This window comes from Mercurialis annua, linkage group LG2, assembly GCF_937616625.2.
Source record: "Mercurialis annua linkage group LG2, ddMerAnnu1.2, whole genome shotgun sequence".
Lineage (NCBI taxonomy): Eukaryota > Viridiplantae > Streptophyta > Magnoliopsida > Malpighiales > Euphorbiaceae > Mercurialis > Mercurialis annua.
Genome location: NC_065571.1, coordinates 39,678,898 through 39,701,501, shown reverse-complemented (window position 1 = coordinate 39,701,501; position 22,604 = coordinate 39,678,898). Strand labels below are relative to the sequence as shown.

The 22,604-nt window shown below is 35.4% G+C and overlaps 2 protein-coding genes and 1 long non-coding RNA gene across 3 annotated transcripts; 2 read left to right on the top strand and 1 right to left on the bottom strand.

The window, feature by feature from the left end:
- Nucleotides 1–982: 982 nt before the first annotated feature.
- Nucleotides 983–3,325, top strand: LOC126669317 (uncharacterized). The gene has a single exon (XM_050362762.2). It carries the CDS (start codon nucleotides 1,364–1,366, stop codon nucleotides 3,083–3,085), a length of 1,722 nt encoding a protein of 573 aa, XP_050218719.1. The 5' UTR covers nucleotides 983–1,363; the 3' UTR covers nucleotides 3,086–3,325.
- Nucleotides 3,326–6,912: 3,587 nt separating this feature from the next.
- On the bottom strand, nucleotides 6,913–11,298 carry LOC126670166 (pheophytinase, chloroplastic-like). Its single transcript, XM_050363835.2, has 8 exons — nucleotides 10,988–11,298; nucleotides 10,770–10,862; nucleotides 9,639–9,850; nucleotides 8,680–8,824; nucleotides 8,523–8,595; nucleotides 7,974–8,120; nucleotides 7,747–7,872; nucleotides 6,913–7,222 (listed from the first exon to the last, which is right to left on the bottom strand). The coding sequence occupies exons 1-8, from the start codon at nucleotides 11,212–11,214 to the stop codon at nucleotides 7,133–7,135; spliced, it is 1,113 nt and encodes a 370-aa protein (XP_050219792.1). The 5' UTR covers nucleotides 11,215–11,298; the 3' UTR covers nucleotides 6,913–7,132.
- Nucleotides 11,299–18,685: 7,387 nt separating this feature from the next.
- Nucleotides 18,686–19,821, top strand: LOC126667543 (uncharacterized). Its single transcript, XR_007638212.2, has 2 exons — nucleotides 18,686–18,993; nucleotides 19,548–19,821. It is a non-coding gene; the product is annotated as an uncharacterized LOC126667543 (long non-coding RNA).
- Nucleotides 19,822–22,604: the final 2,783 nt, after the last annotated feature.

Genomic DNA, 22,604 nt, shown 5'->3' with positions numbered 1-22,604 from the left:
GGCTTAGAGCCGGTTTTGAACCGGAACCGCTGGTTTGTGTTACGGTGGGCACCCATAATTAGGGGTGAGCACGAATCTTGGATATCTCCAAAACCGAACCGAAAACCGAACCGAAAATATCCAGGACCGAAAAATAGCCGTTGACCATTGACTTTCCCCCAACCGAACCGTACTGAAAATTTTATTAGTACGGTTCTAGATCTTTTACAAATAACCGTACCGAGTACCGAACCGAAGTACCGAACTTATACTCGAAGAACCGAAATAATATATATTAAAAATATTTGTATATATATATATATATTATTAATTTACATAAAAACAAAATACTTATATATTTCAATGAAAATTATATGAATTTGTCAAATATTTAATAATTATAAAAAGTATTTTTTATAAATTGACATGAACAATGCATATTCATTATTTTCTATCATTGACCAAATTACATAATTTTAACAAAAATGATATAGTTTTAGACTTGAGAATATATAAAAGTACTCTTATCAAATAATCAAAAAATTAATATTAAATCGAACGGTAATATACATGTTGTGCCTTTTTATTTTATTGATAATTATTTATTTGTGATAGTTAAAAATATATATAAAAATGAATGAATGAGTAGCTAATTAATTTTAGAAGTCAAAATAATATATTATAATATAATATAGATCACATTTTAAATAAAACAATTTCCGTGGTTTTAGTAATATCCGTACCGAACCGTACCGAACCATTAGGACCGAATCTCCGAACCGAACCGTACTGAAAAATAAAATCTCCGAATCGAAATGAACTGATTATTGGTACGGATCCGGAGATCCAATTTTTGATATCTCCGATTTTTGGTTTGGTTCCGGAGATTTGTTAATTTCCGGATTCCCCCGAACCGTGCTCACCCCTGCCCATAATTATTGGCTCTAATTTTATGATTATGACATGGCACCAACAGTAATCAAGTGTGCTAAGTAACACTGAGCGGATTACCAGCACCAAACTCGCTCGATACAAAACGTTCACTTCAGACAGAAAAACTTTTCATTTTTTGCTTCACTTCTACTCAAAGCAAAATCCTTACTCTACCCCTAATTTCAATTCAAATTCTGCTCAATTCTCAATTACATCTTTTCAATAGTCAGCTCCAATTCAACCTAAGTAAGTAAATTTCAAGTCTTTTTTCTCTTTCACCTCCAATTCAATCCTAAGTAAGCAACGTTTCTTTCATTTTTTTTACTGTGTTGATTCATGAAAAATGAGAAGTACCCATTAATGATTACGGTGTTTATAGAGTTGGGTTTTGGCTAAATTCGATTTATAAGTTGATTTCAAGATCTGGGTAGGTTTTAGAATTTGAGAAATAATGACAGAGACAAATTCAAGTACTGAGCCTATAGGCCAAAACTTGATAAAGCTTATAAGCAATTTGTGTTTTTCTGTGTTTGTATTCACTGTTTTGATATTCACTGTCATTGCAATTACCTATCAACCTCCAGATCCATGGCTTGAATCAGCTCCTGCCCTTACTAAACTCTTTACTGAAACTGAAAATGCCACTTTTAAAAATGATGACTCTATTCTTAAAACTGGTGAGGATTTGCAGAGTGTGTCTGCCCCTGCTGTGCCACCTGCTTTGTCTGTTCAACCAATCACTGAAGATGTGATTCAGAAATCTGAGCAGATGATTGAGAAATCTGAACAGATGATTGAGAAATCTAAGGAGGAGGATTCCAACTTGGAAACTCTGAAATCGACTGGTTGTGAGGATTTACAGGTTGTGAATTGTTCAAACCCGAGGGTTTTGACTACTGTGGAGAGGTTTAATTTGAAGTTGTTCAAGTCGATTGCTTTCTTTGAGTATCAAGCGCCTGTGAATGGGTCGAAGCCAGATGAGTGTGATGTGGCGTGGAGGTTTAGAAATAAGAAGGAGAAGTCGTGGAGAAAGTATAGGGATTTTCGGAGGTTTAAGTTTGGAATTGGGGAGAATTGTACTTACAAAATTGTACATGCCGGGGGTTGGCATTCTGGGGTAAATGCGCGGAGGCAAAGGATTAGACTGAATACTACTAGGACCAGTGGGAGTAATCCGAAGATTGCACAACCACTCCGTGATGAGGAGATAAATGACACAATCCCTAGTTTGGGATCGCAAATGAACTTTAGGAAAGGGCGATACTTATACTACTCAAGAGGAGGGGATTATTGTAAGGGAATGAATCATTACATGTGGAGTTTCTTGTGTGGATTAGGAGAGGCTATGTATTTGAACAGGACATTTGTGATGGATTTGAGTATTTGCTTGGAAGGTAGTTATAATCCGAGTGGTAAAGATGAGGAAGGAAAGGATTTCCGATATTATTTTGATTTTGAGCATCTTAAAGAGGTAGCATCAATCGTGGAGGAGAGTGAATTTGTAAGGGATTGGAAGAAATGGGATCGTGCCCATAAGAAAAAATTGCCAGTAAAGAAGGTAGTGACCCATAAGGTGACGCCGATACAATTGAAGAAAGATAAGAGCACAATCATATGGAGGCAGTTTGATGCTCCGGAGCCGGAAAATTATTGGTACAGTGTGTGTGAAGGACAAGCTGCAAAGTACATTCAGAGGCCATGGCATGCACTTTGGAAATCAAAGAGATTGATGAATATAGTTACTGAAATAAGTGGGCAAATGGATTGGGATTTTGATGCAGTTCACGTTGTTCGAGGAGAGAAAGCGAAAAACAAGGAGCTTTGGCCTCATTTGGACGCTGATACATCACCTGATGCACTTGTTGCAAAGCTTCAAGCGATGATTCAGCCTTGGCGGAATCTGTATGTTGCAACTAATGAGCCATTCTACAATTACTTTGATAAATTGAGATCCCACTTCAAGGTTCATTTGCTTGATGATTATAAGGAATTATGGGGAAATACGAGCGATTGGTACAATGAGACAATGCTTCTTAACGATGGACGGCCAGTTGAGTTCGATGGATATATGAGAGTTGCAGTGGATACTGAGGTTCTTTACAGGGCAAAGACACGCGTGGAAACATTCTATAATTTGACCAGTGACTGCAAGGATGGGATTAATACTTGCTAACCAGGTCGAGTGCCCGCTTCTTACTTTTTGATAAATTTATCAGCATCACATGTTATTGTTATTCAGTTACAAATTGCATTTATACTGTTTATCTCATTTTTGGCTTGCTTGTGCATTTGCTTGTTCTTTTATTTTATTATTGATTATCAATTCGAATCACATTTGTAATATAAATTTGCACTTTGTTCTATGTTATTAACGATTTTCATGTAGTGAACAAATGTGCTCACATTTTGTGTATTCATTTGTTCTTTTCATTTTATGCGAAAAACTAGAATCATATCTTTCTTTTTTACGCGAATAAATGTTCTTTTTATCTCGTGGTTTCTTTTGCACCTCCCACTGTATAACTTTGCTATTGAATGTAATGTCTTTTGATTTCCATGACTCTCCAAAACTTGCATCCACAACTGCAGGTTTTCACCTATTCTCTTCTTTAGCACCCTACTGAGAACATGGAAACAGAAAATGCTGAAATGAAAAATACGGACACCACAGTTTTTGTGAAACGATGTTATAAATACCGACTTTCAGAGTCTTAAAAGTGTGTATGAAATAAAAACAAAACACGGAACTATAGGGTTTGAGAAGTTTTTGTGCAATATATACTGAGATGTTTGCTTTTTGCGGGCTGCTGAACTAATAATCTGTTTCAACATCTTTTTTTAAAAAAGAAAAATAATATTAGCGACGTGACAACGAACAAGCTTCAACACCTTTGAATTTAAAACTTCAGGATCGATAAGAGATAACAAGTCATGCAAAACAAGATATGTTGGCGGGTAAAAATTCGCCTTGGTTAAGGTATCTCTCCTCAGCGAAGGCAGTGGCGTTTAAAAAGCTCGCTTTAGCAATTCTAAATAAAGCGAGGCAAAAATTGAATTCGGTAAAAAACTAAGCAAGAAATGCGATATGTTCATTGGTGTCTGGAATATGCTCTCTGATGCCCATCTAAGCCTTGATGATTTGACCAAAATTTCTACAAGATTGATCAGGGATATCAGCATTTAAAATAATAGTTATTACCTCCAAGGTTGATCGTGCTGGTTCAAAGCGACATTGCTACATCTTCTGATGTACTTGGTGGTTTCATAATCAAAGTTGGCCATATTTAATGCTAATAACAAAAATTCTAAAATGAATTTGGAGCCGAATTTGATGGGGTACCGTTTTGTATTGCCAATGGCTATAATTGGTATTGGTTGCCAATTCATATATGATCAAATTAAACATCATGAGCGAAGATGAACAATACCTGAAAGATCTTGATAGAATACATAATGAGAGAGAAGTTATGATAATAGAAAATGCCAAAAGAGGTAAATGGCTTCTTTCTTTGTAAAGAAAGGCTAGAGAACGACCATATGACAATCATTAATGACCCAAAATTAATAAGAGCTTAAAGAAACAAGCTCAATGTCTTTACATCAGCCTTGTTGGAGACATTGTTTACACCAGCGTCATTGGATTAGTTTTGGTGTTTAGCCTGAAAGCAATTTTCTTTTAATTTTGAAAAAATTACACCATTTACTAAAAAATGAAAATAATTATAAAAATACATATTGATTTTTTTCATTTACAAAAAAATTTAGTTGATTTAAAAATATTTACAAAATTATCAAAAAATAAAAAATACTTACAAACATACGGTGTATAGTAATAAACTAAAAGTATATTAACATTATACCGACATTACACCAACATAATACCAATGTTATACACATCAGAACATACTAAATTTTATTAATATTAAATAAAAATATTATCAAAATTACATCAAATCGTATACTAAAAATTAAATTAATAATATACCAAAATTATGCCAACAGTATACCAACAGTATACACATAATATATTGAAATTTTATTACTATTAGCTAAAATTATACCAACATTACACCACATCGTATACTAAAAATTAAAATAACAATACACAAATTCTCTAGTTTATTACCAACTATAGTGAAAAATACATATAAAAAATATACTCCCTCCTTCCCGTTTAAGAAGGGACAAATGACTTTTTCACATATATTAAAAAAACATTAACTATTATAGTGTTTTCTTATTTTATCCCTATTTATGATAATGTTGTATTTATGTATAGACTAATAGTCATTAATTATGGAAAGAGAAAAGGGGGTAAAAAAGGAAAATTCATATAAATTGTCACAAAAAAACACGATATGGTCTTCCTAAGTGGGACAAATAAAAATGGGAGATGACCCTTCTTAAATGGGACGGAGGGAGTACATCTTATCAACTAGAAAATATATATTAAAAAATTATTATCGATAATACTGAAAGTATAATGAAATTATACTAATAGTAAATCCAATACAATTTTTTAAATTCTCTAGTTTATAGTTCTAATATACCGAAATTATACTATAATTATACCGACATTAGACCCATCGTATTTTTGTAAATAATTTTTATTTTTTGGTAGTTTTGTAAATAATTTTAAATCAGACAATGTTTTTGTAAATAAAAAAAGTCTACAGGTACTTTTGTAAATATTTTTATAATTTTAGATACGTCCCTTTAGTTTTATCGAATTTTGGACTTTTACATAGTTATCTAAATTAAAAATTGAACCTCAATAGGTTTTTTTTATGAGGGTTTGTCCTCTATACATGACTAGTTTTTTTTCTATTTAGCATAATTCATTTATTAAAAAAAACAAACCAAAATTCAAGTTTTTTTTCCCATTGATGTGATTGATTTAGGAGTAGATTTCATACCAATCTTGCCTAATTTTTTGAACTCTCAGATTGAAATTAGTTTAATATAGTTTAATTTAGCTTAATCGAACCAATTCCGGCTACTTTTTCTGACCAAATCTAGTTAAAACATGAGACCTAATAGAATTCAATCATAAATTTAAGAGCAAAATTTTCTAAGGTACCTCACATTTGTCATAATTCACAGTTTGATACCCCTTGTTTGAAAATTAAACGATTTGGTACTTCAGTTTTGATTGTGTAAACTATAAGACCCTTCTGTTAAATATAGGTACTCAATCGTTAACGGAATGAAATGTGAGGTACCAAATAGTTTACAAATGAGGTACCTAATCGTTTACATAATTGAAACTGAGGTACCAAATCGTTTAAATAATTAAAACTGAGGTACCAAATCGTTTGAAAATAAATTTCAAATTATTAACGGAACTAACAGAAGGGCCTTATAGTTTACAAAATCAAAACTGAGGTATCAAATCGTTTGATTTTCAAACAAGAGGTACCAAACTGTGAATTATGATAAATGTGAGGTACCTTAGAGTAATTTGCTCTAAATTTAAACATCCGCTTGTCAGATTATGTCTGAGCAAACAACTACGCCTCAATTTAGGACGGTGAAAGTACTTAAGTGAGAAAGTAGTGATTATAAATGTTATTGTTTAATGTATCGTCTAGAAAATTGTTGTAATTCATTTGAAGATTGAAATACTTAATTGAATTTTAAACATCCGCTTGTCATATTATGTCTGAGCAAACAACTACTCCCAAATTTAGGACGATGAAAGTACTCAAGTGAAAAAGTAGTGATTATAAATGTTATTGTTTAATGTTTAGTCTAGAAAATTATTGTAATTCATTTGAAGATTGAAATACTTGATTGAATTTTATAAAATGGATAGGAAGTTAAATTTTGAATCCCTATAAATCAAATTTTAAATGGTTGTGTAATTAATCTCAAAGTTGCAGTTGAAATCAGTTATGAACTTGAAGTGACTAATTTATTTCTTGTCTTTTGCCTTTCCTGGTTATCTTGGACTCTTGGTATGTACAAAGGCTTACGTTTAATAAAAAAAGATATTATAAATACATATTAACATCCATAAATCTCATTTGCAATACTCTGCAGACTCTGCAGGTTCTCAACTAGTTCCTCAGTTCATAATTAGTGACTCAAAAGACAGTTTATATGAATTGTTTGCATAACCCATGAGTTTGAGATAAAATTATTATTTTCTCCATATATTTTAAAGAATCACATAGTTGAAGTGGAAGTTGTTTGGGTGACAAACTTGAATGAATTTGAATCAGGTAACAGTAGAAATGGGAGGTCTGAGTGTGGAATTACGAGCCACGAACGACTCAACCAGCGGGTTCACAAGATGAGGCGCTTCATCCTTCAAACAATTTAACAAATATGAACTGTCAGATAAAGTTATAACAGTAGAACCAATAGATTAATTCACAAAACATGGCCTAACTAATAAAAGAGCAGATGTTCTGCACTTAGAATAAGGTAAAATAACTTCTCTAAAAGAACACATGCCATTCTTCTGTTCTAGTTATATGTTACTATATGACAATTAAAATTTTGGCATTTTTAACAATTTGTTTAGCCTGGAAAACAGTTTCAGTATTGTTGATGCATCATATGAGTATAAGTGAGTTGAGTAACCTCGCCAACAGTTTCAGTATTGTTTGAGGTTGGTAGCATTTTCACTTGACTCGATTACATCTCTACATGCATGTAAAAGTCAAATGCACGCACAGAAATTCCTCAGTAAAAATACGCACCAAATGCCACCACATAAAGTCGTAAACAACACTTAACAGGCCGACACACATGCATAAAGTAGATGTGTGGTGTAAATGCACAATGCATGCACCAGAGGGAGGGAGGGAGGGATGGAGAGAGAGAAACCTGGGGACAGTGGCCAACATTAGGGAGGACAACGAAGTCCTCAACAGAATCAAAGTTTCCATAGTTTCTTCCAAGCTCAATTGGTTCCCATGGATCCTTGTCTCCCCATGCTATCAGAACAGCACACTGCAAAAACACGACACCAAACATACACGAAACAAAATTTTCATGGCATTTTACCAGCCATAACATTAATTACAAATTTGGACTTTGTTATAGATACTAACCTTCACCTGAGGTAACAGTTCCTCCGGAAGTGGGCCTCCAGAGTAACTGATGAAATCAAGAAATACATCCACTGCACCAGGTTCAAGTCCTGGAAGAAGGATCTTCTCCACAAGTTCCTCTGTCACCTGGGATGTGTCATGATAACACTGCAATACAAAATAAGAGAAGCATTACAAACGTCACATGCACTTGGCCAGATGATTTATTTTCATATTGCACAAAAACTTATTGTCCTACATTTTAACGTTTCATTTTCTATTTCCAAAAACACTAATAAAACTCGCAAACTTTATATTTATATTCTTTTCTTGTAAAAAATGTTGTTTTGCATTTCCGATTTCAACGTTTTCGATGCCGTCCGATCAGTTGAAGGGTAGACATATTAGTTGTCAGGCTATTCATTGTAACTATAACAACTCCCACTGATTACTTCTTTAAAAAGTAAAACGATTATGTTCATTCATCCAAATTTAAAGCCATTAAGAATATCAGAGGAAAATTATGATGGCAGTATGTTAAAGCAATGCCTATGCCTACAAAGGGTGTACCTGACACAGAATGTTCCTCACAGACTCTGATGTTGCAACTGATTTGAAGAAAAATTTGCCCACAGCCGTATTCCTGCACTATATAATGATAATCTTAAATCCAAAGGAGAAAGAATAAACTTCAGCACTTACAGAAAAAAAACCATGTTAGTATTACCTCAACAGACTCTGAAATGAGCTGATAAAAGGTTTAGCGAACCATGGCTGCTTTTTAACATGAAGCAAGCGCAAAGATATATTTAACAGGACAATGCCCTTACAAATCTGTGGCTTCATAACTGCTGCCTGGAGACCAACCATTCCTATACAACACAGTTATAGAAGGGCAGAGAAGTAAAAATGTCTTCACCTGTTAGTCACATATTGACTGTTTTGTTTGTAAGAACTGAACACAGAAGCTTTTTACATGAAAAGATTCTTCATTAGGTATAACATTTACAAATAATACAATTTGAGAAAAAAAGGTGGTATCTTCAATTGTTGTCATTTATGCTCGAAGTTAACATTATAACGTCTTAAATTACGGGATCAGATCATGGTGTGCTTAACTCTTCAATCATTCTTTTGTTTCTTGACTTCTGTATCAAATTTACACAGAAACAGATATGCAATAATTGAACTATGAGGTAGAGAAATGGAAGAAATAATGATAATATCCTCCAATAGTCGACTACAGTACATGGAAAACCCGTTGACACTTATAGACTTAACAAAAATACATATTACATGTGCTCTAACTAATTAAGGAAAGGTAAATAAATCAGAGTATCAAGATATCTAACTGAGGTGGATGGGAAAATTCCATGATTCATGTATGCTTCATATGCAGTCAACAGAGTTATGTGAATACCGAGTCCACTATTTTTGCACGAAAAAGTAAATCAAACAATGCGTCTGTAAGAAAAGTATACTACGTCTGATTTTCTAAAAACAGCGCATATACATATTAGTGCTTACGAGTACTGTAAGGCAATTAGATTAAATGATTAAAGCATTTCCTTAAGTTGTTTACAACAGAATTCTAATATTAAGATCATTTATGGCAGAAAACTAACAAAATGAAATCCATTTAGGCATCTATATACTATATAGTATAGTACATCATGAAGTTGATACCTCCAATTGAATTGCATATAAAAAATGCTCCGTCTTTAATTACGTCAACACAAAAGTCATTTAGTTGGGTGCCCCATGTATCAAATGTGTAGAAGGTGTTAACTCCAAATTCACGAGGATCAGGTTTATCTGAGTATCCATAACCAATAAGATCAATTGCATATACTCTATGTGATTTTGCAAGAACAGGGATATTTTTCCTCCAGTGGTCACTATAATGAACAAAAATTTGTTTAAGAACACTGAGATAGACACATTAAGTACAGAAGCTAATTTAATTAAATACATCAAATAAGGAAATTAATTAAAGTACCACATGCATATAGAGACATAAAATGACAGTTGGTTTTCAACACAAAATACAGAAAGAACATGAAATATAAATGACCAATAGAAATGCAATATCTACCAATGACAAAACAATGGAGCCCGTTCAAAGTTAGATGAACAACGATTTCAATGGTCATTTATTTCATTTTTAATGAACAACAAAGATTGTCATGAAAATCTGTCTCAAATCATTTTAACTGAGATATACAGGCCACACTAACACAGGGTGCATCTGATAGTGGCATAATAATCAGATACGAATTCACATCCAGAGAATTAAACGAGCCCTTTTTCCGCTCTTGAGATCATGCATCGCTTTAATTTGTAGTATCTATTTATGCATATGGTTAAAGAATGCATACTGTGTTTCCTCAATGATGTTGCATCCAGACATAGTAAAACAAGATCATAATTGCAGTCCATGTTTTTAACTCGTTATAGTGCTTAACAATTCTTTAAAGTATTTTTGACTCCAAATGTGAGATTTCCAATCAGAACCTTACAATAAAACACGAGTGCTAACTTAATGTTTTGAGTTTTCGGCAAAACATGAGCCATTTCTGCAATAGCAACCAAATTGGACATATTGCAAAGGTGTCGAAGCATTCGAGACTTTCTAAATTGCAGGTTTAGGAATGATTCACAAAGGTTCAACCTTTACTAAGGCTCACCCTCAATATTTATTAAATAGGAACAGATCAAAACTAAATGTTCATAAAAACATGACAAAGTAGATTTAAATTTAATACCTATAGCAATTAGTTATCTGCTAATAAGAAGCAAAAAGTCAGTGATGTAGACCTGTTTGCTCCGAAACCATGAACTAAAACTAACGCAGGGCCATTGTTTCCGGAGTGCTGATAGCGAATAGAATAACCCTTCCAGTTCCAAGTACTGCAACAAACAACATCAACAATAAACACAGAGAGAAAATCATAATCAAAGTACCATGAAAGCGAAGATTGTCACACATACACCGAAATACGATGAAAATTGACAAAAACTAACAAAAAAAGTACCTGCTTTGAACCTGAGGTAGTTCACTGGATATGTCAGCAGATGAATAACTGTTTACAGCAAAGTGATTAGAATGAGTTGAAAAAGAACAGACAGAGACTGGAGTTGAAAGTTTACTACAAGCTGCGAAGGTATGGGGTTGGGTTGGTATTAGAATCCTTGTTTTTCTGCTATTATGTGACCAATGAATAGATGGGTTTATTAAAGATGACAGTGTGGGAGTTGACATTGATAATCAGAAACGAGCTTTTGTTTCAGAAATCAGAATGGGAGTGCCAATTTTAGAATCTAATTTTTAAATGTTTGAATGGATACAAATAATACACCATGCCACCATTTTTCCAAGTCCGCTCCATCCTTTTATTTATTTTGTTTTACAACTCTTTAAAACTCCAAAACAAAAGGACAACTACAAATTTGTTTTCTAAAAATGACTATTTAATATTTGAATAAAATTTTATATCAATTTAGCGTTTGAATCGGTTAAAAAGAACAAAAAATCATTTTAACCCCTCAACTTGCGTTAAAATTTTAAAAAAGTCAAAAAATAACAAAACTTGTATCACTTATATCCTGAATTTGTGCAAACCGGAAAAAAGAACCTCATTTTGATGATGTGTCACCTTAATTAGAGAGTGAGTTTCATAAAAATCATAATTTACTCTTATTAATTATAATTAAATATTAATTAATCGTAATTAAACTCTAATTAAACTAGAGACCTTTTTAAACTTTTCTAAAAATTATTTTCAAATTATTTTGTAAAAAATGCAAAACATCCTTTATAATTTTAGTAAATATTAATTTGATATATAAAGTTTTAAAATTAAAAAAATTAAATTGTTTATTTTTTTAATTATTATGTGTTAATTTAAAAAATTAAAAAATATTTAGAACCATATTAAATTGTTTACCATCAAAAACCACTTTGAGAAAAAAACCACCATCAAATACCAGAGCTGTCTCACTCTCCGGAGGGGAAGCGATCCCGGTTTGCTACTTTTGACATTTTTTAAACTTTGACGCAAGTTGAGGGAGTAAACTAATCCTTTGTTCGGTTGAAAAATAACAAACATGTGTTTTTATCAAGTCGCTGATAGACTGCAGGTTACAAATATGATGAACTTAAGGTCAAAGGTGATTTTACCCCTTTAACTTAACATAAATTGATGGGTTTGCGGGCCTCGGGCTCGTGGGCATGGTTTATAGTTTATGGTACATCAGTGGAATTCGAGATTCGTTTTACATTGGGTCTGATCCGTTACGTCTGGGTAAACCGGGTCTGATTCTAAGCCCGAACAAGCCCAGAAACGCGTGTAGAAGTCTGGATCGAGTCTGGAAGGATTTAGGAAGCAGGTTCTGGAAAGCTGGAAACGAAGAACACAGCGCTAGTGTGACTGCCGGCGCCGGCAGGATAGGGTGACACCGTTGTCACTTTGTTCTGGCGGCGGCGGCGAATCGTGCAACAGGTTCAGCGGTCATATTTTTCTTCGTTCTCACTCGTTTCAACTCTGTTTTTCGTGAAAAGTAGGCAAAAACGCATAAAAATACAAGGAATGCAATTATGGCAATTACAGAGTGTTTAAAGATGATTTAAACCTCAAAAATAACAAATTACAGCAACTCTAAATTGACTTTTTCCATGGCAAACAAGTTTAAAAATACACTAAACATGCATCTTAAGAGATCTAACTGATTGGGTTTCTGGATTTGAGTATATAAAATATATTAATTAGGCCATTAACATGTTTGTTCATCGATTTTATGGCAGTTTATCGAAAATACATAATTTGGCAATTATGGTAATTTTAATAATAATAACCTAAACATGCATCCTAGCTCATAATTATTCAGCAAATATGAACAAAAATACATAAAATGCAATATGAGAGTATATGGGGTCCTAAAAAATTACCAGTATGAGTCTTTGGCTCGTTTGCTTGTGAAGTGGATGCGGAATCCAGCTTCAGGTCTGTGCAGGCTGCGTTCTTAGAGAATTGACCGTATTTAGTGTTTTAAGGATTGGAATTGACTGATTTTGTGTGTGTATTGTGCTAGGGTGTTCGGCCAAAGCTCAGGTTTTTTCTAGGGGGGTCGAATTTTGCATGTATAGGTTTTACCATTCTTGTCCGACCTCTGACTAGGTGAATTAACTATAGTATTTATAGAGGTGAGATTAGGGTTTCATCTACCTAGAGGTTAAGTTGATTTTAAATTCTCTTAGTTAGAGTTTTAGATATACAAGAATAGTCAAAGAGTGTTAAGTGATGAGTCTAGAGGTATTAGGATTAGTCAAAACTACTATTATTTTAATTAAATTCGGATTTAATCATGGTGGTTAAGCAAGGGGTGATAAAAGTTGATTTTGGTGTCCGGAAGTATTAAAAACGACTCTTGGAACCCTATGGGTTTGGTTATTGATAGATGTGGTGATGTTACAAATAAAGTTTAATACATAATCAAACTAAGGGAATACATTCGGTTTGACAGTATATATGTTCATGAGATCTCAGGGTGTCTGATCTTTGTGAGAGTTTAGGATCAATATATTTATAGGCGAGCGTGTATCCCTTGCTTTTCCTAGTCGATGTGGGTTTTGCGTGAACCATGTGTCTTGTAGACTTATTCCATCATTAATCCCCCCTCTGGTTCTCATTTTGCTTAGATATTTATGTCTGTAATGTGAAGCGGGCTTTTCTTGGGCCAGGTCGTCCATTTGGTTTCTCCTCTCCTCTTTTCTTGTAACTTTCTAACAGCCTGTTATGCAGCATTCAATGCGTATTGCACCTTTTTATGTTCTGCCGTCGTTTTGTTTTGCTTTTATTTTCAAAGTTTGCCTGATGTATCTCTTTCTTCCTCTTTATTAACTTTATTCTCCTTGTGCTTCTTCTTTTTTGCTTGTTCGTTTTCCTGCTCTTCAACTTACTTCTCCCTTGATCATGGCTAAAGGTTATTCGAAAGTTGTTTCCTCTTTAAAGAAGTGGGCATGTTCCCTGACTCAAGAGTCCTTGATTTTGCTTCGGGGGACTTATGGAATTCCTGATGATTTCCTTATGGATCTTCCGGCGGAGGGTCAATTTGCCAACTCACGTCTTCCCCTTCGCTCGTCCTTTGTTTTTGAAGAACAACTATTGGCCAGTCTTCGCTTTCCGTTGGATTCGTTGATGTTCCGTTTTCTGGAGTCTTGGGTCACTTTGCTAGAGATTGCCCGAGGTCAGGACCCCAAGGTTCGATGACTAGTGTTGTACAAACCATCCTATCGTCAACAGAAACCTGCTTATTAGGCAGTGTCTGGATATGGTCAAATGGAGAGTACGTTTACTTGACAGAGAGGCCGAGGTTATGGGAATCAAGGAGGAAGGAATGGTGGAGGCTCAAGAATTAGTCAGACTTCACAAGCTTGTGGAAGTCAGGCCAGCGTTTTTGCGTTGAATCCTCAGGAGGCTCAGGCTTCCAATGTTGTCGTTCAAGGTACTTTTAATATCGCTTTTATGGATGCCTTAGTTTTGTTTGATCCGGGTGCTACGCATTTGTTTATTTTGCCTAGTTTTGCGGTTAAGTTGGGAAGACAATCCGCTTATTTACAACATCATTTATCAGTAGCTACCCCAGTAGGCAAAAAATATATAAGTTAGTGTAGTATATCCTTCTTGTCCTATGAGTGTCCAAGGACGAGATTTGTTTGCTGATTTGATTTTGCTAAAAGTGTTAGCCTTCGACGTTATACTAGGAATGGATTGGCTACCCCAGCACTATGCCAATGTGGATTGTCAGAGAAAGATGGTAACATTTGATATGCTTGGAGTTGAGCCTGTTTCAATCCAAGGTGAGAAGTCGGAATCTTCTACGAATATAGTTTTGGCCATTAAAGCATGTAGAATGCTAAGAAAGGGATGCCAAGGATTTTTGGTCATTGTGAAAAATGTGGAAAAGAAACATGGAGAGGTATCGGGTGTACCGGTAGCGTCGGAATACCCGGATGTTTTTCCAGAAGAATTGCCTAAATTGCCCCCAGATCGAGAGATAGAGTTTTGTATCGAGTTGGCTCCTGATACAAAACCGATATATATACCCCCCATATCGGATGGCTCCAGTAGAGCTAATAGAATTAAAAGATCAGTTGGAAGAGTTGCTTGATCGTGGATTCATAACACCGAGTGTATCACCATGGGGTGCACCAGTGTTGTTTATAAAAAAGAAAAATGGAGCGCTTCGACTATGCATAGACTATCGTCAATTGAACAAGGTGACGATTAAGAACAAATACCCACTACCAAGGATTTATGATTTATTTGATCAATTGCAAAGAGAAAAGTATTTTTTTAAGATTGACCTTAGGTTAGGTTATCATCAGTTAAAGATTCCAAACAATGATATTTCAAAAATTTCTTTTAGGAATCATTATGGACATTACGAGTTCCAGGTGATGTCATTTGGATTGATAAATGCGCCAGCGGCATCCATGGATTTGATGAATAGAGTGTTCAAGCCATTTTTGGATCAGTTCGTAATCGTGTTCATCGACGATATCTTAATATACTCGCGTTTGGAGGAGAACACGAGCATCATTTGCAGTTAGTACTTCAAGTGTTAAGAGAGCATCAGCTCTATGGCAAGTTTTCCAAGTGCGAGTTCTGGCTAAAGGAAGTGGCATTTTTGGACATGTTGTGTCTCAATATGGTATTATGGTCGAACCAAAGAAAATTGAAGCTGTGTCAAAATGGAAACAACCTAATTCTATTATGGAGATCCATAGTTTCCTGGGATTAACAGGATACTACAGGCGGTTCGTGCATGATTTTTTGAAGATTTATGCACCATTGACAAAGTTAACTCAAAAAATGCTAAGTTTGCATGGACGGATTAATGTGAAGTCAGTTTCTTAAAACTGAAGGATTTCTTAACAACAACACCAATATTAGCATTACCCAAAGGTACGAAAGGATTCATAGTTTACTGTGATGCTTCGAGAATTGGATTAGTATGTGTCTTGATGCAGCATGGTCGAGTGGTACAGTTCTTGACAGCTAAAGAAACATGAAGTAAACTATTCGACTCATGATTTGGAGTTAGCAGCGGTGATTTTTGCCCTGAAAATATGGAGACATTATTTGTGCGGAGCAACGTGTGAGATATTCACGGATTATAAGAGCCTAAAGTATATCTTTGATCAACGTGAATTGAACCCAGACAAAGAAGATGGCTAGAGTTATTCAAGGATTACGATTGTACTATTCAATACCACCCAGGATAGGCTAACATAGTGGCTGATGCTTTGAGCAGAAAATTTGCAGGAAGCCTTGCACACATTACCACAATGTAGCGGAGGCCATTAATCAAAGAGATTCATAAGTTGTATAGTCTATGAGTTAAATTTAAAGTTTCAACCCTTGGAAGTTTATTAGCACAATAGAGTATTCGACCAACGTTGATTGATCGAATTAAGGAGTTGCAAGCAGATGACCCTCAACTGAAACGCCTAATAGATAACGTTCAGCGAGGTAAATGCCAAGATTTTAGCATTGTCAATGGAGTATTAAGACATGGCACTAGATTGTGTGTGCCAAATGTGGATGATTTAAGACAGAAGATTATGGAGAAGACCCATGGATCCATGTATAGTACATCCTGGATCAACAAAGATGTATCGGGATATCAGAGAGACATATTGGTGCAGAGGAATGAAGGACATCGTAGAGTTTGTAGCCAAGTGCCCAACTTGTCAGCAAGTTAAATTGGAAAATCAGCAACCATATGGATTTTTGCAACCTTTACCCATTCCAGAGTGAAAGTGGGAAATTATTACCCTAGATTTTATAGTTGGTTTGCCTATAACGCAGAAAGTTTTTGATTCTATATGGGTGATTGTGGATCGTTTGACGAAGTTAACACACTTTATCCCTATCAAGACGACGTATTCAGCAACAAAGTTGACACAGGTGTATATTGACAAGATTGTCGGTATCGATTGTTTCCGATAGAGGTGCAGCATTTACCTCTCTGGAAGAGTTTGCAAGAAGCATTAGGAATGTAGTTAGATTTTAGAACTGCTTTCCATCCTCAAACGGACGGTTAGTATGAAAGGACGATTCAAACTCTAGAAGATATGCTTCGATTATGTGTTTTCGATTTTGGAGGTATTTGGGATGCGTACTTACCCTTGGTAGAGTTCTCATATAACAACAGTTATCATTCGAACATTGAGATGGCTCCTTATGAGGCCTTATATGGTCGAAAGTGTAGATCTCCCATCTGTTGGGATGAGTTTGCAAAAATAAAGTCAATGGGAGCATAAATCATTCAGGATACCTCGAAAAAGGTACCATTGATTAAACAACGTTTAAACATTGGTTTCAGTCGACAGAAGTGTTACGCGGATCCAAAGAGGAAAGATGTGGAATTTAAAGTTGGAGATTTTGTATTTCTGAAAGTATCACCTATGAAGGGTGTGGTTCGCTTTGGAAGAAAGGGAAAATGTAATACCCCGTAAGTTCAGGTGCCGTTTAGTACAACGTGTCCGGTAGAGAAGGACCGGAGTTACAGAAATAAAGATATTGGATATTAAAGAAAAGGATAATATGGAGTAGGACGTAATTGTTTATGGATTGGAATAAGAAAATAAGGAAAAATATCAAGAAAAGTCACAAACTAGAGTTCAGGGACTAAAGTGGTAATTTAACCAGTTAAGTCCGAAAATGGAATTATTTCGCCAAGGTCCGCGAAATGTTTTATAGTATTGGTGGTAAAAGTTTCAGGTCAATCGGAGACCTTTTAAAATTTGGACGCGGATTCATTTTGGGCTAAATTGTCAATTTTGAAGAGTTCAAGGATCAAAGTGCAAATTAGCCAATTTAGCCTCGAGAATAGCAATCAGAAGATTATCGACGAGAATAGTTATATTTGGAGTAGTATTATTTATTTGGATATAAATAATACGTAGATATTCGAGTTTAAGTGAATAATTAATCGTTCGGTTAAAATTGAAAGTTTAAAAGAGAAATGGTTTGAGTAAAAGAAATGAAGGATTGAAATGGACATTTAACCAAGATATATATATGATTCCTTAAGAAGAAGGAATTGATCAGAGAGTATAACGAAGGTTACAGAAGGTTTTGACGAACGATTACGTTCTGCCGCCGTTTCGCCGTTTCTCGTCCGAATCGAGTGATTCTCGTGCCGTTGGATTAAGAATTCAATTCTCTATCTACCACGAGCATCAAATCGAGGTAATTTGGTGATTTTTGAGATTGAAATGATTGAATTAGGGTTATATCGTTTTAATGAATTAAACGAATTGTAATGGCGTTTCTATAGTCGTATTTGGTGAGATTCGAATTGGATTATATGTTAAAATGAAGCGTAAGCATGTCGGGAGTGTCGGAAAGCGGCGCAGCGCCCGGAAAATGACTTTTCCGGGGGCTGTCAAGGGTGTGCGTTCGCACACATTGAGTGTGCGATCGCACACTCCTTGAATTTTGGGGTGTGCGTTCGCACACTCATTGTGTGCGTTCGCACACTACCTATATGTTGCCAGATTGAGAAATCCTACGGTCAGTTTATAGATTTGCCTCTTAGGAACGCGTCTGTCAAATTTCAGCTCGATCCAACGGTTCAATTGGGAGAGATCGTCGTTTTACTAAACAGTGTCAGTGCGCAGGCAGCACCTGCGCATTGTCCTGAAAACTACTTGAAACTTCAGCGGAATGAAACTAAACCCTAAAGTTTAAAGGTATCATACGTATTGGAATACGATTAAGAGATATAACAAGTATCTCGACTAAGTATTAGAATACGATCAAGGTTAAAAGTCGTATTTGAACTACGATTATATTAACCTAAGTTTATAACTTAGAGTTTTGATATTAAGCCTACGTTTATGAATTAAACGTACGTATGATTTGAATAGGAAGTGGATACATCGACGAGGTACGAGATCGACGAGCTGGAATAGTTAAAAGAGTGAATGACGTGTGGAGCTTACGTTTGGATATAAGGAATAGCGATCGTTGTGAGTTAAACTTTACTTTGAGTATTATTACGCAATAGATAGTTTTTATATTATAAATATAATATTAAACTACATCGCATGCTATAGTATTTTATCGATAGAAATGAATTTGTGCATCGTATTATCGAATATATATAGATTGTGAAAACTAGTATATGATCCGGGGGAAACAAGCTACCTATTGGGTGTCAATAGGCTGTGTGATCACCAGCGTCCGGGTAAGTCATAGATAGAGATTTCATGGGTCGTCTATCATACTTGTTTGTGCATGCGATACAGAGCCTATCTGGTTGAACTATCCCGGGGCCTGTATCTGCGAGTCGGCTGGTTGAACTATCCCGGACTCATATCGATCGATCGTTAGATGTTGTGATAATGTTCATTATGCATACTAAGATATTAGGGTTTCGATCGGATCAAATGCTTGAAGTATAATATGTTTGTATATATGTGTTTTGTTTTAAATGCGATGTTATTTTCTATAATACCTTAGTAATGTGTTATCTCACTCAGTATTTCCCCAAATACTGACCCCTCACATTGATGTTTTCCAGGTGTATAGAGTCGGATCAGACAGACCGTCTTTGGTGTGCTGGGTACAAGACCCCTTGGTGCTGCAGTAGTATACGTGTGACGAGTCTTAGCCTAGTATAGTTAGGTCTTATAGGTTGTGTACGTGTTTAATGTTTGTTTGATGTGACATCTTTTGGTTGTCAGTTTTTGTATTGATCGATAGATGGGCTAGTACGTACCAGTTACGGAAGTGAAATGCCCACTATGATTGTATCGATGATGTGTTTATATATGATGTTATGTTATGATTGTAAACGTGTCTTTCTTATTACACGTTTATAGAATAGTTGTGTTTGCGTTTCCGCGAAAAAGTTAGAGTGGTTTTAGGCTTGCTACGGGTTTCGGAGCTACCACTCCCATTCCCTAGCGCCGGTCTCGGCTCAATAATTTGGGTCGTGACAAAGTTGGTATCAGAGCAGTTGGTCCAGTTACCTCTGCTAATATATGATTTGAGTGCAGTTAGTCCATGATACCACTGCGAGTCTGTGATTGATGTTTGTTTGTTCCTAGGTATTAGGTCATTAGACTAAGCTAGGAACTACTGCAGCTATAGAATTGAGCCATGTCTGATCCAAGTCGTTTGTATTATTTGTTTTGTGATCGAATTGATTGATTGTGAATTTTTGATTGATTGAGAATTCTTGTTTGTTTCATTATGATAAGTATGATCGATGGATTGTGAAATTCTTGTTTGTTTCATTATGACAAGTATGATCGATGGATTGTGAAACCTTTGTTTGTTTCTTTGCGAAATACGTATACGATGTATAGATGGTATCGAAATCGAATTATCGAAATGTCGAGATGTGCAAGAGGAAGGAGTATGAAGTTACAGAAGTGGAAGAACCTACCGTGTACAGAGTTTAAATGTCTAGAGAACTTACAAAACCCGAAGTTTAAAACTTTTTGAAAGTTGTTTGTTTAAACAATTTTGAAAACATAGTTGTGCCTAGACCCGCGATAGTCATCGATAAGTGCCACGACATTGATAGAAGTGCATCACTACATATATCTGTACATACATCAATAGGACATGCATCATATGCATTATGTTCGGACGAAAAGGTGAGATGTGGCAACTCTTTGGGGATGAGAGACGTCATCACCCTAGTGCACAATTTTGTTAAAATGAAAATGAAATTTGATTTAAAGTTCAAGATGAATCGTTTTATCGAAAGAGTTTTGAAAGAGTTTTGTTTTCATGTAAGTATACCTAGACCAGAACTCTGTGACGGAAGTGAAGTGCTCGCGAGCAAGCTACGATCAAGACCAAGAGGCGAATGAATACGTATAGTTGCAAAAACATAGACGTTATGCTTCTAGGATATGAACTTAGCTTCGAAACAACGCGCTACAATATAGCTAAGACCGTGAATACGTTGGACAGTGATATGTATCCGATTAGTGGTAAGTTAGAAAGTAAGTATCGCTTTGACGGGATGTCAAAGATCTTAGATGACGATATAAGAGAAGAAGTGGATATGAAAGATGAAGTTTATATACGAGAAGTGAATAATAGATGTGCGTGAATAACGGAATGAAAATGATTGGACGGTGAACTAGGACGTTCATACTGTATGATATAAGTATAAAAATGGGATAGTCGAGTATAGGAATCAACTTATAGTTATGCTTTGAAGATAGAAGATTACCCTTATGATAAGATGATGTGAATATTGCGTGATATTAGAAAATCGTCAATGATGGAATGACGATACGATTATACATTTTGGAGCTAAAGATGTTAACGATTTAAGATAAATTAAAAGGTAGTATGAAAATTCGAGGACGAATTTTTATAAGGGGGGAAGAATGTAATACCCCGTAAGTTCAGGTGCCGTTTAGTACAACGTGTCCGGTAGAGAAGGACCGGAGTTACAGAAATAAAGATATTGGATATTAAAGAAAAGGATAATATGGAGTAGGACGTAATTGTTTATGGATTGGAATAAGAAAATAAGGAAAAATATCAAGAAAAGTCACAAACTAGAGTTCAGGGACTAAAGTGGTAATTTAACCAGTTAAGTCCGAAAATGGAATTATTTCGCCAAGGTCCGCGAAATGTTTTATAGTATTGGTGGTAAAAGTTTCAGGTCAATCGGAGACCTTTTAAAATTTGGACGCGGATTCATTTTGGGCTAAATTGTCAATTTTGAAGAGTTCAAGGATCAAAGTGCAAATTAGCCAATTTAGCCTCGAGAATAGCAATCAGAAGATTATCGACGAGAATAGTTATATTTGGAGTAGTATTATTTATTTGGATATAAATAATACGTAGATATTCGAGTTTAAGTGAATAATTAATCGTTCGGTTAAAATTGAAAGTTTAAAAGAGAAATGGTTTGAGTAAAAGAAATGAAGGATTGAAATGGACATTTAACCAATATATATATATGATTCCTTAAGAAGAAGGAATTGATCAGAGAGTATAACGAAGGTTACAGAAGGTTTTGACGAACGATTACGTTCCGCCGCCGTTTCGCCGTTTCTCGTCCGAATCGAGTGATTCTCGCGCCGTTGGATTAAGAATTCAATTCTCTATCTACCACGAGCATCAAATCGAGGTAATTTGGTGATTTTTGAGATTGAAATGATTGAATTAGGGTTATATCGTTTTAACGAATTAAACGAATTGTAATGGCGTTTCTATAGTCGTATTTGGTGAGATTCGAATTGGATTATATGTTAAAATGAAGCGTAAGCATGTCGGGAGTGTCGGAAAGAGGCGCAGCGCCCGGAAAATGACTTTTCCGGGGGCTGTCAAGGGTGTGCGTTCGCACACATTGAGTGTGCGATCGCACACTCCTTGAATTTTGGGGTGTGCGTTCGCACACTCATTGTGTGCGTTCGCACACTACCTATATGTTGCCAGATTGAGAAATCCTACGGTCAGTTTATAGATTTGCCTCTTAGGAACGCGTCTGTCAAATTTCAGCTCGATCCAACGGTTCAATTGGGAGAGATCGTCGTTTTACTAAACAGTGTCAGTGCGCAGGCAGCACCTGCGCATTGTCCTGAAAACTACTTGAAACTTCAGC

Coding starts and splice junctions, on each gene's coding strand:
- LOC126669317 (XM_050362762.2), top strand. CDS start 1,364: ATGACAGAGACAAATTCAAGTACTGAGCCTATAGGCCAAAACTTGATA.
- LOC126670166 (XM_050363835.2), bottom strand. CDS start 11,214: ATGTCAACTCCCACACTGTCATCTTTAATAAACCCATCTATTCATTGG. Junction 10,863..10,987: donor CTACCTCAGGTTCAAAGCAG/GTACTTTTTTTG, acceptor TGTTTGTTGCAG/TACTTGGAACTGGAAGGGTT. Junction 8,825..9,638: donor TATATGCAATTCAATTGGAG/GTATCAACTTCA, acceptor TGTGTTGTATAG/GAATGGTTGGTCTCCAGGCA.